This window comes from Podarcis filfolensis (genome assembly GCF_964270895.1).
Source record: "Podarcis filfolensis genome assembly, chromosome: 16".
NCBI classification, from domain to species: domain Eukaryota; kingdom Metazoa; phylum Chordata; class Lepidosauria; order Squamata; family Lacertidae; genus Podarcis; species Podarcis filfolensis.
Window position 1 is genome coordinate 24,853,844 of NC_139620.1, and position 17,693 is coordinate 24,871,536.

Sequence of the window (17,693 nt, forward strand, 5' to 3'; positions counted from 1 at the left end):
AATTAGAGATTGCATAATGGTGAGCTCCATGCCTTATTCATCACCTCCCTTCCAGCTGACAGCCCGTCTCAGGTGGTGACTGCAAGAGCTAAAATCTAAAAAAGGGAGAACCCAGGATTGACATACGTGAGACATTTGTCTGTTTGCACATCTCTCTGTGTGCAGAGGACACCGTAAAGGGGGCAAAAAAAGAAAAGAAAACCTTTATTTCATATCTTTTTTGTCATTGTTGAACTTGTACACAAGTAAAATAAAATGCATATCTTTTATATATATATATAATTTATATATATACTGCAGTCTCGAGGGGATGAAAAGGGATGCATTCTTTAACAAATGCCCCTGTAAACATGGCAGAATAATGAAGGTGGGAAGATGGTTAAATTGCAGGAATCGGAAATGCAGGAGCCGCAATGAAATCGTTGCGTCACCTCTTCAAATGGTAGGGGGGTACCGGTACTTGCAACATCATTCAAGGATGGTTTCAAATTACAAGTAACACTTTGGAAAACATTTTGAAAATGGCATATTTGCATCTTTTATTTTTTTTCTATTTTATTTTATTTTTTTCCATAGGTAAATCTTTCTCTCTCTTTTTTCCCCTTTTTAACCATCAGCTGTGGCTATAGACTCTCGTGGGCAAGTGCAGTTCCAAGGACGAAAAAATAATAATAATAATAATTAAAAATTAAAACACATAAATTTCAGGAGGAACAAATAAATTATGTACAACGTTTTGTTTTTTTATAAAGGCATCCAGTTAACTCGTAGTGTAACCAAGTTTTGTTTTTGTTTTGTATTTCCCCCACCCCCTGGGCTTAACTTTCTTCTTGTTTGTGGAAGTGATTTTATGTTTTTATTTTTTTATGGTTTTATTTTTTTTAAGCAAAAGTCCTGGGATTAAAGTATCACTCCTCGAGGAAAGGGGTGGGAGGGAAACAAGAGACATGTTGCTGTCGTTTCAACAGGACCAGAATAGACTCCACACCAACAGAGAGATCGATAGGCTGGGGATTAGCCGTGAGGTGGTACTTTGCGTGGGCTGAGCCATGCGACACTGTGACCTGGATTTGTTCTTTTTCGAACACCCCTGCCTCTTTTTGGTTGGGACTGTCGAAGGTTCGATGGGGCCTAGGAACTCAGGTTTCAAATTGGTCAGTGGAGGGTCCACTGCACTGGGGAAGGTCCCAAAGGGGGAGTCGTTGATCTGTTTGTTGCTGCTGTTTTTGGAAGGGTCCGTCTCCACCTGGGGCTTAGTTTTGGCGATGTTTTCCTTATCCTTGAGGGGGTTGTTGGAGGAGGCCCGGCTGCTGTGGGAAGACGGGCCTGCCTTGGCTTTGGCTTCATAAATAAAAGACTTATCCATCTCCGGCTGGCAGCATTTCCGCCCACCATCGTGGGGGCTTAGAGGAGGGTCGGCAGTTGGCAATTTGCCAGTCCTGGTCTTAGTGCTAAAGACGCTTGTTCTGATCTGGTTGAAAGAGTCGACGCATCCCTCCAGGTCAGCGCTCTGCAGCCGTTTGAGGTCCCTCCCTGCCAGGTGAGCGGGCAGGTGGCACTCAAGTTCCGAAGAAGACCCTTTGAACTGCTTGAACCAATCCCAGAGCGACCGGGCTTGGCAGTCGCAAACCCATTGGTTGCCGTTCAAGCGGAGATACTGGAGGGAGACCAAGGGAGCCATCGTCTCTCCCGTCAACACCGTCAGGTTGTTATTAAAAAGGTACAAGGTCATCACTTTGCCCAAGTCATGGAAAGCCCTGGGGTGGATGACACTGACCCGGTTCTGATGCAAGAGGAGCCGGTCCAGGTTGATCAACCCCCGGAACACGTTTTCCGACAAACTCTTTATCCTGTTCCCGTGCAAAAACAGATAGGTGAGGTTAGCAAGATCCAGAAAGGTGTCGTCCAGGAGGTTCTGCAGGCTGTTGTCCTGAAGGTAGAGATACTGCAGAGAGAATAGCCCCCGGAAGAGCCCCGTGGAGAGCTCCAGGAGGCCACAACGGTCAAGGTGCAAGGTATGGAGGTGGACAAGGCCTTGGAAGGTGGAAGGGTTGATGGACCTCAGGTTGGTGTTGTCGCTGAGGTCCAGCTCCTCCAACTTGTCGAGCCCGTAGAAAGCCCCAGGTTCTATCAGGCTGATGTTGTTGGAATGGATCCAGAGGATGGACATGTTCCGGCAGGAAGTGAAGCTGGTGGAACGGATCATGGTGATCTTGTTGCTGTGGAGGAAGATACGCTGAGTCTGGATGGGGATTTCGGTGGGGATGGCTCCAAGTCCTTGCTGTTGGCAGCTGATGGTGATCTTGGGTTCGCTGTAGCATACGCAAGCCCCTGGGCAGGATTCCGCTTCCGACGGGAAGTTCAAGCACAACACCAAAATTAGCAGTTTGCTTCCTGGAGGGACAGCCATAGGGGAGGAGGGGGGGAAAAAAGAAGAGAGAATGATATGCAAATTAGATCATTAGCACCTTCTTTTCCAGCATCCCCTACATTAGCTCAAAATGCACCTTTGGAAAATTCATTAACTGCACAACCTTGGCGAACGTGCATGACCTTGATGAAAACATAGGCATTGCTTTTGTTCCACCAGCCTGAGAATCAGCTCAAGGAATGGAAGGAATAAGGCTTAGCAGAGGAGCTCATTGTACCCTTTCCCTTGCCCCCCAGTCCTAGCCTGATTTGGGTCAAAAGTAGATTTGGGGCAGCGGGGAGAAAGAACGATGAGAAAGAAAAGCAGTTCAGGTAGGCCGCATCCACACCATAGCAGTATCATACCGCTTTAAACAGTCATGGCTTCCGACAAGGAATCTTGGCAGCTGTAGTTTGCTATGGGTGCTGAGAGACATTAGGAGATCTCCATTTTCCCCCCACCAAGAACTATAGTTCTCAGAGCTATTTAACCATCAATCTTTCTTCCCCGGGAACTCTGGAAACCGTAGTTTGGTAAGGTGAGATATAAGTTAACCAAAAGCAGCTAAAAGCACAAACACAGCCAACACATTTAAAAATAGATTATAACCCTAAGAAGTGGACACTCATGGGAAACATCCCATGACACAACAAAAAGGTCTTCAATTGTTCCCGGAAAGTGCAGATAGTGGCCACCTGTTGTATCTCAACAGCAATGTTATTCTGTGGAATAGGGGCAGCCACACTGAAGGCCCTGCTCCTCTGAGTTACTGCATGGGGACTTCAGAGATCTTTGGAACTGACAGGAGGAACTCTCCCACAGACAGCAGTGATCTACTGGGTGCATAAGAGATAAGGTGGCATCTCAACATTGGATTAGTTTACCTGCGAGGTCACCTTACTTCTCACATGCCCACTCAGCCACTTCACTCTGTGGGACTGGCACCAATACAGGATCCACATGGAAGAACTTGGTCTTTTAGTGTGGCAGTGTCCACACTCTGGAACTCCCTGCCTATTGATATCAGTCACCTTCGTTGTATTCTTTTCAGCACCTGCTAAAACCATTTTTGTTTAGATCAGCCTACCCAGATAAGTAGAATATCTCAAATGCTGATGTGTATTTTAATATTTTCTTTTTGTTTATAACTGTTTTTTCAAAAAAAAAAGTTTCAAATTTTTGTTAACTGTTTTATTGCTTTATTCTATTCACTTTGAGGTTTGTTTGTTTGTTTACAATCAAGCAGGGCATAAATTTTATGAAATAGATAGATCCCATTATATGTATTTTACTGGTGAATGCATTGAAAAATGCGGGTTTACATATAATTATTTTTAAGTGCATATTTTATTTTATGTAGAACTGGCACTGTTGCAGGTGCCATGCTGCATCCATTCTGCATCTATAAGAAATTGATATTTTAGTGTGGCGTCACCCGCACTTTGAAACACCCTGAGTCTTCGCTGTACTCTTTTCAGCCCACGTTAAAAACATTTTTGTTCAAACAAGCCTACTCAGATTCTAGAACGCTGGAGTGTTTTTAGTTTATTGCTGCTTTTATTTTTATTTTATTTTTATTTAAAAAATGCTTCAGTTGTTTTTACTAATAATTTCATTGCTTCATTCTTTTTGTAAACTGCTTCAGTAAACTGCTGCAATCAGGTGGGATATGAATATTGCTAAACAAACAGACACATTGAATGCAAAAAGTGCTTACAAAATGTGTACCAAAAGCCTATGGCAGGACATAATGCAGCAGGACAGGGTGCAACAAACTACTGACTGCCAGTGAAATTGTAGGTGGGGCAAGGGCACACCTTGTGGTCTCTTCCAACTCTATGATTCTATGATTCTATGATTCAACTCGTGCCCTCCTTTTTGGCAGACAGCTCTGCAGCAGGTGTGACTTTCACCTTGGCTTGGTGTGACCCAGATCTCCAGATGCCTGTCCAATTTGTCCAGCACTCTCTCTCTCATTGCCTCAGCCGACCCGGCTCTCTCAACTCGGTGGCTGAGCTGTGACTTTGCATTAAAGCATAATGAGGCATCAGAATGGAAGAGCATCCTTCACAAAGGAGGATGACTCTTTTCCCGAAGACGCGCAAGCCGAGGAAGGGGTCCTGAGGCTTGGACTTCCCCAGATGATGGGATGGGTTGATGGGCAATTCCTCCAAATGGAGGGAGTGCAGGTCAAATCTGACAGGGATTCCTGGTGCCTCTTCAAAATGTGGATGGACCAGACTGGCAGAGATAATTCATAATGATGTGGTTTTTTTAATATATATATTTTATTAAAGATTTCTTGGTTTATTTTCAAGCTACGTTTTTCTACAAATCAGTTTCATTTGCTGTGAGACATTAATGTTACATTAGGAAGAAAAGGGGGAAAGAGGTGGAGGGGGGAATGGTGAATGGGGTGGGGTGGGAATGCTTCTATTCTACTTGGTGTATGTGTGGGGTTTTGTGTCAGCGTCACTTGTGTGGGTTCTCTTTACTATTTGCTTGTATTCCTTTACTGGTGAAAGAGGTTGGAGTTGGTTTAGGGTGTGGTTGTTTGTTTGTGATTGGCTGGGGTGAACTTTGTTTTCATGTGGGAGTGGTGTGTGTGTGTGTGTGTGTGTGTGTGTGTGTGTGTTTGGATCAGGTTAGCCAGATTGATTCGAATGCTGTCAGCGGGTTCTTGTTATTGTCTTGTTGGGCTGTGTATGTGATAAAGAGGAACCATACCGGGGTGAAGGCATCTTCTTCTATTTGTCCCTGTGTCAGTTTCAGTTTGTTGGTTAGTTTTTCTAATAAGGCTGTTTCCCAAACTATTTGATACCATTGGTCCATGCTTACTCCTGACAGGTCTCTCCAGTGTCTGGCTATGATGTTTCTGGCTGCTGAGAGTAGGTGGGTTATGAGCTCTGTGTGTTGTGAGTGGCCATTATTGCCTTGGAAGATGCTTAGTAGGGCCAGTTCTGGGGTGACTTCTAATACTTGCTTAGTTATTTTGCATATTTCTTGTATGGTTGGTGTCCAGAAGAGTTGGATTTTAGGACATTCCCACCACATGTGAAGGTATGTACCTGTGGAGGTGCATCCTCTCCAGTATTTTGGTGAGGTTCCTGGGCATATTAGCATTAGTTTCCATGGTGTTAGGTTGAGGGAGAATCTTTGTCTAAAATGGTTTGTTTTAATTATGCATTAGGTACTGTGTACTACAAGGGACGCGGGTGGAGCTGAGGGTTAAACCACAGAGCCTAGGACTTGCCGATCAGAAGGTCGGCAGTTCGAATCCCCACGACGGGGTGAGCTCCCGTTGCTCGGTCCCTGCTCCTACCAACCTAGCAGTTCGAAAGCACATCAAAGTGCAAGTGGATAAATAGGTACTGCTTCGGAGGGGAGGTAAACAGCGTTTCCGTGCAATGCTCTGGTTCGCCAGAAGCAGCTTAGTCATGCTGGCCACATGACCCGGAAGCTGTACGCCGGCTCCCTCGGCCAATAAAGCAAGATGAGCACCGCAACCCCAGAGTCAGCCACGACTGGTCCTAATGGTCAGGGGTCCCTTTACCTTTACCTTACTGTGTACTACAGTTTAGGGGAAGAGTTGAAGATTAGGAGAAGAACCATAGTTTGGTAATGGAGTGTCTACTTTGTCCCTGGTTCAATCCCCAGTAGCATGACCAGGTAGGGCTGGGAGTGTCCCTGGCCTGAAACGTTAGAGATCTGCTGCCCACCAGTGTAGACCAAGGATGCTGCTTGCCTCCAGCTCCCATCATCCCCAGCCAACAAGAGCAATTGCTATAGAAGTTGAGAGTTGAGATCCAAGAACTTCTGGAGGGCCACAGGTTCCCCACCCCAGTGAAGGCAGTGCTGAGCTGGATCAACTCATTTTCCCTAGCACTGCCTGTCGATTCCTCTGAGATGTCCCTTTGCTGAGTAGGACAGACATCATTATCACCATTATGGACTTTTTGCTGGACAGTGAGCCGGAAGTCATTTTATTCTTATCTTCCTCTAATCTCCCCCCACACACACACACTTTCTCCTCTTCTCTTTCTTTTCTTTCGCCTCTCTCCTCTCCTCTCCTCTCCCTTTCTTGAGGTTTTCCTTTTTCTTGTCTTTACTCCTTCCTGCCTTTGTTCTAGACTAAGTAGCTGTTAGCATATTGTAAAAAGACACTTTGCAACAGACATGCATTTTTGTATATCTCTGAATAAGGATCAATAAATAAATTTCCAAAACAAAAAAGATGTCGCCAGTCATCATGATCATTGGCATTCTCATCATCTCCCTCTGCTGCTTTGGTTCCTAGGTGATGATTTCCTCCTTGGTCCATCCTCAGGGACGGTTAAGTGGGTGCCAAGGCAAGCAGGCAGCTGAGCCTGTAGCGTAAATAGCCCCACAAACCCCACCCACAGACCAGCTGGCCTGCAAGCATATTGTCTACCCATATATAGCAGGGCTGGGGAACAATTCTCAGCCTCAGGCCCACATCCCCTCCTGGGCCACCATCCAAGGGCAAGAAGCCATAGCCTCCAACATTCTTCTGATGAAAATTGGGACAGTGCAGCACCAAAAGACACAATATTATCAATAATAATTTATTATCTATCCCCCACCCATCGGGCTGGGTTTCCCCAGCCACTCTGGGCGGCTCCCAACAGACTATTAAAAACACGATCAAACATCAAACATTAAAAACTTCCCTAAACAGGGCTACCTTCAGATGTCTTCTAAAAGTCTGATAGTTGTTTATTTCTTTGACAGGGTGTTCCACAGGGCGGGTGCCACTACTGAGAAGGCCCTCTGCCTGGTTCCCTGTAACCTCACTTCTCACAGTGAGGGAACCGCCAGAAGGCCCTTGGAGTTGGACATCAATTTCTGGACTGAACAATGCGGGTGGAGATGCTCCTTCAGGTATACTGGGCCAAGGCCGTTTAGGGCTTTCAAGGTCAGCACCAACACTTTGAATTGTGCTCAGAAATGTACTGGGAGTCAATGAGAACGCAGTACCACCAGAAGCACCAGTGATGCCTGCAAGCACCAACACATCTTCCTGTCGCATACCAATGCCTGTGCATCCTGCATCAGAAGGAAGGAATAAAATTAATGGTTTCATCCTATGTTACCCACATATCATCCCTGAAAAGGAGAGATGGTGACTGGCCCAAAGTCACCAAGGCTCAACAAGGACTGTGCTTTCCTAATCTCTTCCTGATCCACCAGTCCCATTCCTCCATGTTGGATCTCAACCCCATGCACGCCAACTGTTGCGAAATGGAGTGTGTTAGAGAAATACTCTTGCATGCTACGGAGAGCAAGGCAGAAACCGGGCTATAAATCTCAATCAATAACTTATTATTGCTTGCTAGGTCGATACTATAGATATGGCTTGAATGTTTTATTGGGGGAATGAGAATGGTGCCAGGGGGGTGATAACCATGAAGAAGGGAGATTCTCTCTTTGGGGTAATCAAAAGCTGGAAACCTAAACCGGAACTGCAATCTTGTCATCATAACTCACTTGGTGCACTTAATAAAACTGCCAGAATCCGAAGCATCTATGTGCTTCCATACACTTCCATATCAGATATCAGGGGAGAGCTGGCACCTGCCTGGAACGCATGCCTAATCTGTCCCAGATATTATTAGCTTCTGCACAGCCCCCATGAGGCTCTGGGTTAGGGATTTGCCTGGTGACATCTGCTGGCTGGCTCACCATCTTTTTTTGACACATCACCGCCCATCGAATGGGATAAAATAACACAAGGCACATCAAGTCCCTGCTGGGAGTGTATCACACTGGGAGGCATCCCTGGGGAAATTAAAGCATTGCAGGCACTGCTTTCTGCCCAGCACTATTTCTTACTGGGTGAGAGAGGCAGCAGAAGGATATATATATATCTATATGGTGCAAAGGGGAGAACATTCTGGAGCTAGATGGCTGCTGATCATGTATCAAGCGGGTGAGGTGCAGTAGGGATTGGGAGGTGTTCCACACTTCCTCATACTTCTGGGTTGTGAGGGCAGCAAGTCAGGGGCATAGCGTGGTGAGGGCCATAGCCCCAGGCACCAGTCCAGGGCTGGACTGAGGAGGAATGGTGGGGACTGCCCCAACCTTCTCCTGAACCTTCCCGAGAACAGGAGGACAGTATAGATTTAGAACAGTGGTTTGCAGAAGGTCACAGTTCAGAGGCTGCAGAGGGGAGAAGCTGGGAAGAGGAACAGCAGGAACAAGAAGCACCAGGGGAGAGGCAGCTGACAAACTCAGTGTCTTTGGAAAGCATTCCTGATCAACCCCCCTTTGCCAGGACCAGGCGTGCATTGAGGGTGGTAGAACAGAAAGCTCAGAGGCAGAAAGCACAGATCAGCCAACGCAGGGGTGACGTAGAGTAGGAGAGATGGATGGGGTGAAACTTTACCCATTATCCTACACCATTATCCTAGGTAGACTGCATTCCTTCATCTCTCTCTGTGCATAGTGAATAAATTCCTTGGTAAGAACTGCTTTTTGGTTTGTCTGCTTCTTGGCTGCCACCATGGAAAGGATCGGATTCCCTGAACCCAGTCCCTTCATTGAATGGCTGGAGGGATGTGCCTGCCCAGGGCTGTGTCGGCCGGCCGGGCTCCCCCCTGCATGGGTGGGTGGGTGGGCAGGTGGGCAGGCAATGCAGCAGGGTCCTGAGAACCTTCCATGCCCCCCCAGCAGTTGGGGTTGGGCAAACGCGGCAGGTTTTGTTTACCCTCCACACCCCAGCCCCTGGTCCTGCCTGGTATTTGTACACATATGCCCCGGGTATCAGCAAAGGACGCAACGCTTCTGCCCCAAGCTCCACCTGACGCTGCCCATCTGTGGGGCTTCAGCTCAGCCAATTCTATCTATTCTATCTCAAACATGAAACTAAGATGGTCAAGGAAATGGAGAAACTCCCTTATGGAGGTTGCAGCATTCGCCCCTACGGAAGTTGCAGCATTTGGAACTTTCTAGTTTAGAGAAAAGGTGGGTGAGAGGCAGCATGGTTGAAGTTTATGCAATTATGCATGCCATGGAGAAAGCAGAAAGAGAGAATTTTTCCTCCTTTTATGACACTAGGGGCATCCAATGAAGATTAACATAGATTCAGGCCAGAAAGTCCTTCTACATGCAGTACAGAGTTAAACTGTGGAACTCTGTCCCACAGGGTGCAATGATGGCCACCAACTTGGATGGTTTTAAACGAGGATTTGACAAATTATTGAGGCTATTGATGGCTGTTGACCACAATGACTATAATCTGTGTCCATGGTTGGAGGCAGTGATGCTGCTGAATACCACTTGCTGGAAACCCTGGGAATGGTGTGAGTGTGTGTGTGTGCTCTTGTGCTCAGGTTCTGTCTGTGGGCTTCCCACTTCATAGAATCATAGAATAGTAGAGTTGGAAGGGACCCCTAGTGTCATCTGCTCCAAAGCCCTGCAATGCAGGAATTTGTCCAACATGGGGTTCAAACCCACGACCCTGAGATTAACAGTCTCATGCTCTACCGACTGAGCTATCCCTAAGGGACAAAACACTACGCCGACAAAGCTGGGGTATCTGTGCTTGAGTCCTGCTTGCTGGCTTTGGAGCTTCTGTTTCGCCACTCTGAGAACAGGATACTGGACTAGCAAGTATATTATTGGCCCAAAAATGGAAGCAAGAAGAATTACTGACGATTGAAGAATGGAGGATGAAGTTAATGGACTATGCAGAATTAGATAAACTAACAGGAAGGATTCGAAACCGGCGGGACCAGAAATTCACGGAAGACTGGAGTAAATTTACGGACTATTTGAAAAGTATTTGTGAAGATCAGACGACGTTTGTAGGTTTGCAAGAAGTTCTGTGAGGAGTATTATTGGAAGTATTGCAAAAATAGATAGGGGAAGGATAATTAGTTAAGAGACTTAAAGGCAATACAAAGTTAAGAAATGTATAAGAAGTAGATAAAACGGTGGATTATCAGAGGTGCTGATGGAAGTAAAAAAAAAAAGATTGTATAAGTGATAAGTTTCGTGGTACATTTTATAATTGATATGTTAAAATCAATTAAAAATATTTAAAATAAAAAAGAGAGAACAGGATGCTGGACTAGATGGGCCATTGGCCTGAACCAGGAGTCTCTTCTTACTTTAGTTTGTTTTTACCAACTTTGCCCACAACTCCAGAAAAAAATGTTTGCAGCACCCTGCCCACTCCACCTCCTCCAAAAAGGCTCGTGAAATTGGCAAAACGACTCAGCCCTGGCTACACAGACACAGATCCTAAAGAACCCAATCACAAGCCCTTTCAACATCTAACACACACCACCTTCATGCTGCTGAAACTCGACGTTCATTTTCCCCATGGCCTCCGAGGCAAAGTGGAGAGCAGCGGGCCGCAAGTGTTTCAAAGCAAACGGGATCGCCTTTTATCCCTCCCCGCAGAGACAAAGGCAAGAGAAGGCTGTTTGACTCAGCAAAAGTCTTTGAGCTGCCTATGAGCCCCTTTACGTCCAAGGCAGTAGAGAATTCTAATGATTATTGATCCGGCTCTGAAGGGAGGCTGCATTATCATATCCCCGAATCAATAGATTCGAGAGGCGAGCAGTTGTTGGGGTGGGGGGAGTGAGGAGAAGGCCAAGCCTTGGCAAGCGGAAGAAAATTGCATTTTGCTTGGGCCTCTGAAAAGAAAAGGAGAAGAAGAAAAAAACCGGAGCATCTATTAGTGGTCTCCAGAGTCTTTTCCTTCTAATTGCCGTGTCTGACAATGTGATCGCGCTGGGACCAGCGGAAAGGCAGATAATGGACCCGCTCTAATTGCTTCCCTGTTCTCTGAGTCATCCAACACTTTGGAGATGGCAAAAGGGTCGTGCCGACGTTTTTGACTGGAGGAGGAAACTAGCTTTTAACAAGGCCACGGGAGAGGCAAACACCCGATTCAAAGCCCATCTCAGCAAGAGAACGGATGTTATCAGGATGGTCAAGTGCTTGTTTTTCTACAGAGGTGCTTTTGACCTGAGAGACACCCTGAACGTTTTGATCGTGGTTCTGCTGAGAGATGGCCCTTGTGTGAGGGGGGGAAGGGCTTTTACGGATAAGGAGGAACGAGGAAGAGGGCAAAGCGGAGCTGATGGCTAGTTGATAGGAATGGAGAGGGGCGTCTGGCAGAGAATACTGAGAATACTGAGCTATGTGGGTTAAGGTGCAAGTAGATAAATAGGTACCGCTCTGGCGGGAAGGTAAACGGCGTTTCTGTGCTCTGGTTCGCCAGAAGCGGCTTAGTCATGCTGGCCACATGACCCAGAAGCTGTACGCTGGCTCCCTTGGCCAATAAAGCAAGATGAGCGCCGCAACCCCAGAGGCGGCCACAACTGGACCTAATGGTCAGGGGTCCCTTTACCTTTTTAAGGCCAGTAAGGCAGTGTCGAGTCAAAGGTAATAGGGCTTTTTTTCAGCCGGAACACACCAGAAATCAGTTCTGGCAGCATTCAGGTTGGCTCCATTGCCAGTACAGTCGTACTTTGGAAGTCAAATGGAATCCGTTCTGGAAGTCTATTCGAGTTCCAAAACGTTCAGGAACCAAGGCACGGCTTCCGATTGGCTGCATGAAGCTCCTGCAGCCAAAGACGTTCGGGTTCCAAAGAACTTTCACAAACTGGAACACTCACTTCCGGGTCTGCAGCATTCAGGAGCTGAAACATTTGACTCACAAGGCTTTTGACTTCCGAGGTATGACTGTACAGTGGTACCTCAGGTTACAGATGCTTCAGATTACAGACGCTTCAGGTTACAGACTCTGCTGACCCAGAAATAGTACCTTGGGTTAAGAACTTTGCTTCAGGATGAGAACAGAAATTGCACGGTGGCGGTGTGGTGGCAGCGGGAGGCCCCATTAGCTAAAGCTAAAGGTTAAGAACAGTTTCAGGTTAAGAACGGACCTCCAGAATGAATTAAGTTCTTAACCCGAGGTACTGCTGTATAAGAGAACAAGGGAGGCATTCATGTTGAGTTCCAGCACCTCTTTTTCTAGAAAAATGGCACCAGTAACTCTTACCTGACTTGCATTCAGAGTCATAGATTAGATCCAGTGAGTTAATAAGAACATAGGAAGATCCTGCTGGAAGACAGTGGACCATCTGTTCCAGCATCCTGTTCTCACATTGGCCAACCAGAAGCCCCAATGGGAAGCCAGCATGCAGGACCCGGCACAAAAACACTCTCCCCTCCTTTGGCTTCCAGCAACTGGTATTCAGAAACATAGTCTCTGACTGTGGCGGCGGAGCATAGCCATCGTGGCTAATAGCCATCAATGGCCTTCTCTCTCCCCCAGGAATTTGTCTAATCCTCTTTTGAAGGCATCTGAGTTGGTGGCCCTCACTGCCTCTTGTGGGAGTGAGTTCCAGAGTTTAACTAGACACTGCATGAAGAAGTCCTTTCTTTGGTCTGTCCTGAATCTTCCATGTGAACTTCAATTGGCTGAAGCAGTTGGCAAGGCTGCCATGGAATGATGCAGGAGGGAAGGCAAACTCAACCAAACTTATTGGACTAACAAGGAGGACGGGGGGGGGGGGAATTGAGATTAATTACACTTTTTGCATATGGATGTTGGAGAAACTGCCAAAATCTTGTCATGCCTGAAGCCTATAATCAAACTGGGGAAAAGGAGACGTCAAAACAGAACACACTGACTGCCAAATTCATGGGGAAATGGCCACAGCTCAGTGACAGAACATCTGCTTTGCATGCAGAAGGTCTCAGGTCCAGTCTCCAGATAGGGCTGAGAATGGTAGTGAATGAATAAGTGAACAAATGAACAAATGAGCAAGGCTGTGAGGATTGACTAGGGCACCTTAAAGACTTCCATTTTTTGTGGAAGAATAAGCTTTAGTGAACTACAATCCATCAGATGCACAAAACATCGCCATCCTGAGCTACGCATGGTTGGAGCAGGAACAGAGGAAAATGGGAAGATGCCTTTGTTGTTGTTGTTTAGTCGTGTCCGACTCTTCGTGACCCCCTGGACCAGAGCACGCCAGGCACTTCTGTCTTCCAGTGCCTCCCGCAGTTTGGTCAGACTCATGTTGGTAGCTTCGAGAACACTGTCCAGCCATCTCATCCTCTGTCATCACCTTCTCCTTGTGCCCTCCATCTTCCCCAACATCAGGGTCTTTTCCAGGGAGTCTTCTCTTCTCATGCGGTGGCCAAAGTATTGGAGCCTCAGCTTCACGATCTGTCCTTCCAATGAGCACTCAGGGCTGATTTCCTTAAGGATGGAGAGGTTTGATCTTCTTGCAGTCCATGGGACTCTCAAGAGTCTCCTCCAGCACCATAGTTCAAAAGCATCAATTCTTCAGTGATCAGCCTTCTTTATGGTCCAGCTTTCACTTCCATACATCACTACTGGGAAAACCATAGCTTTTACTATATGGACCTTTGTTGAAGATGCCTTATACTGAGTTAAACCCATGGTCCATCCAGCTCAGTATTGTCCACACGGACTGGCAGCGGCTCTTCAAGGTTTCAGTCATGGAGTCTCTCCCAGCCTTGCCTGGAGATGCCATTTCGGGACCTTCTGCATGCAAGACAGATGCTCTACTACCAGCTATGGTCCTTCACCGTTGGTCCACCTAGCTCAATATTGTTTACACTGACAGTTGTTCTCCAAGGTTTCAGGCAGGGGTCATGGCTGGAGGTGCTGTGAATTGAACAGAGGACCCTCTGAGCACAAAGCTCTAATCATTGCACTGTGACCTCCTTCTTCCCCTAAAAATAATGTAAGGTTCTAGTCTTCATTGTTCTGAATCCTGTGAACTGCCCTGAGACTTACGGGTATACAGAGGTATATAAATTTAATAATAATAATAAAATAATAATAATAGTAATGGACTAAAAAAAGATAGGAACAGGGGAATCTGCCCTGTGCTGAGTCAGCCCATCAGTCCACCTGCACTGACTGGCAGCAGCTCTCCAGGGGTTTGGGTGGAAATACTTTCCAAGCCCTACCTGCAGATGCCCAGGGCAAGATTTAGGTTTGACGAGGCCCTAAGCTACTGAAGGTAATGGGGCCCTTTACATGTCCAGCTGTCCTTTGTCAACAACCAGTTGTCACTGTTTTTTTGTGTTGAATATATGCTATATGGTAATTTATGGACCTAATAGGTATCTAAAGCCATTTGCACATAACAAAACATGTATTTTATCAAAGTAATTGTTGAACTGAAATACATTCCATGCAGAATGTAAGCACCCTATATATAGAAATGAGCAAGCCCGTGATATTTTAGGGAGCAGGCGAGCAGGCGGGGCCCATTACTTACATCATAGGAGCCTACACAACACAAAACACTGTTACTGTATGTAGGTTTTATTTTATTTGGTTTTTTTGTCTTATATTTTGGAAATGTACATCCAGGGTTTTTTCTTTTAAATTTTTGTGGGGGCCCCAAGTGATTGGGCCCCATGTTATAGCTTGTTTAAGGTAAAGGGACCCCTGACCATTAGGTCCAGTCATGACCGACTCTGGGGTTGCGGCGCTCATCTCGCTTTATTGGCCGAGGGAGCCGGCGTACAGCTTCCGGGTCATGTGGCCAGCATGACTAAGCCGCTTCTGGCAAACCAGAGCAGCGCATGGAAACGCCGTTTACCTTCCTGCTGCAGTGGTACCTATTTATCTACTTGCACTTTGACGTGCTTTTGAACTGCTAGGTTGGCAGGAGCAGGGACCGAGCAAAGGGAGCTCACCCCGTTGTGGGGATTCGAACCGCCGACCTTCTGACTGGCAAGCTCTAGGCTCTGTGGTTTAACCCACAGCGCCACCTGCATCCCATAGCTTGTTTAGCTTATATGTAAATCTAGTACTGCAGATGCCAAAGATTGAACCCAAGGCCTTGTTCATGCAGGACAGATGCTCTGTCATGGAGCTTTGTCCCTGCTTTGGGAAAATATGAACTGTGAGATTAGAAAGAAAGAAACTGTGAGAAAAGAAAGAATCTGTGAGATCAGAAAGAAAAGAAAGGCAGAAAGGTATACAAACAACACACACATATTCTGCACGAGAAACCAAGGTTTGGCAGTCTGACTATATGACTACCAGTTATAATTCATTTACTTTACTCGTGCTATATAATGGTGCTGTATAAACAACCCTTAAGCATCTCCATTAACCCTTTGCCTTGCTAAGCGGGCATGGGACATACACACACCGCAAGTTTAATCCGGGCTGCTCTTGCAGCGCAGAGGAAAGTTATTTGACTGGATCATTGCCTTAATGAGGCTGAAGCAAGAGTTTGCTTAGCCTGATTGTTTAAATCTTTAACAAACCACCCAAATAGGATTATGGGCTTTGTTAATAACCCAGATCCATCATCCCGTTAGCAAAACAATAGAAACCAATGGAATGGATCTAGGCTGAAGTTTGAGCAAATATTTTTCCAAGTTGTTAAAGTGAAACGGGGGAGGGAAAAGGAACAGAAAAACATAATTTTATAGGTGCAGCAGAACCTGGTTGAAAGAGAACAGAATGGACGTCATGTGGTTCTGGGCAACTGAAGATTTCATCAAGGATTTGGCTACAGTTCTATTATTAATTTATTGCCTTTGCATCCCATGTTTTTCTCCAAGGTTGCACGCGTGGTCCTCTCCCTCTCCCAATTTAATCCCCACAACAATCCTGTGAGGTAGGTTAGGCTGAGGGGCAGTAACTGGCTCCAAAGTTCACCCCGTGAGCTTCATGACCACGTGAGGAATAGAACCTTGGTCTCCCAGGTCCTAGTCTGAATGACTAACCATGACATCACACTATCTCTAAGGATCCTATGTAAGAAAGGCAGTGTGGCGTAGTGGTAAGAGTTCTGGACTAGGATCTGGGAGACACCAGGGTTCAAACCTTCATGGGGTTGTGAAGCTCACTCAGTCACTCTCAGCCCAACCTACCTCACAGGGTTGTTGTGAGAACAAAAAGGGGAGGAGAACAATGCATGTCTCCTTGAGCTCCTTGGAAGAAAAGGTGTGATAGAAATTTTTAAAAGGCAATGCATAAATAATAAAACTAACCACTACTCAGAGCAAATCCACTAGAATTAATGGAACCAACTGCATCCATTTCATTTGTTTCAATGGGTGTACTCTACCAACGTTGCCTACAGCACTATGGGACACGGGTGGCACTGTGGTCTAAACTGAGCCTCTTGGGCTTGCTGATTGGAAAGTCATAGTTCGAATCCATGCTACAGGTTGAGCTCCCATTGCTCTGTCCCAGTTCCTGGCAACCTAGCAGTTCAAAAGCATGCCAGTGCAAATAGATAAATGGGTACTGCTGCAGCAGGAAGGTAAACAGCGTTTCCATGCAATCTGGTTTCCATCATGGAGACCTGTTGTGTCAGAAGTGGTTTAGTCATGCTTGACCACGTGACTTGGAAAGTTGTCTGTGGACAAATGCTGGCTCCCTTGGCCTGAAAGCAAGATGAGCGCCACAACCCCATAGTCGCCTTTGACTGGACTTAACTTCCAGGAGTCCTTTACCTTTACCTTTTACAGCACTACATCTTCCTTTGAGAGTGCCCAGTGCCTGATTAACCATGAAATTAATGTGTGGGTTGGGGGATAAAGCAGACCAGAAGACCCCTTTCCCATTAATAACCCCCTGAGACCAACTTAATCAAATCCCAGTGTTTGCATGGAATCTGATTTCGTTCAATTTGATTTAGATAAATTACACCATTCTCGATTTGAATTCATGAAAGATGGCGAATTATGGGAGATGGTGGGTTGACAGCGATGAACATGCACCGCAGCGCAAATTTGTGTGTGTCTAATCAGAGATTAAATTATGCACAACCGCCCCTGCGCTTTAACTCTGCTTGCTAACAGGCACCTCTTTCTGAAGGAAGGAATAATCTGAAGAAATAATGTCTCTGTCCCAAGACGTAGGCAAAGTGCTCCTATAATTCCTCCTACACCAGTGAAAATTAAGGCTGACCGTATCAGGCATTTACCCTGATACACAGGAAAAAACACCAACAACTGGAAACAATGGCCTCTGAGCACTCCAGTTAGAGAACAGCCTTTACCAAAGGTGTCATGGGCTTTGAAGACGCTCAAACTCAGGACACAAGGGAGAAATGTGCTAAGAAGAAGGCACGCTTGGCAAATCTACACCATGATCAACTCCCACCTGGAAACCTATGTCCCCACTGTGGAAGGATGTGTGGATCCAGAATTGGCCTCCACAGTCACTTACAGACTCACTGTTAAAACCGTGTTTATGGAAGACAATCTTACTCAGCTACAAGTGGTCGCCAAA

The 17,693-nt window shown here is 46.2% G+C and overlaps 1 protein-coding gene across 1 annotated transcript in view; it reads right to left on the bottom strand.

Annotated features, from left to right (window-relative positions):
• Positions 1-256: 256 nt before the first annotated feature.
• The window catches only part of RTN4R (reticulon 4 receptor), a 107,954-nt gene continuing 90,517 nt past the window's right edge, over positions 257-17,693 (bottom strand). Inside the window, exon 2 of the mRNA XM_083590322.1 lies at positions 257-2,394. Within this exon, the coding sequence (XP_083446448.1) occupies positions 962-2,394 (1,433 nt within the window). The 3' untranslated portion in view covers positions 257-961. The remainder of the gene's footprint in view (positions 2,395-17,693) is intronic.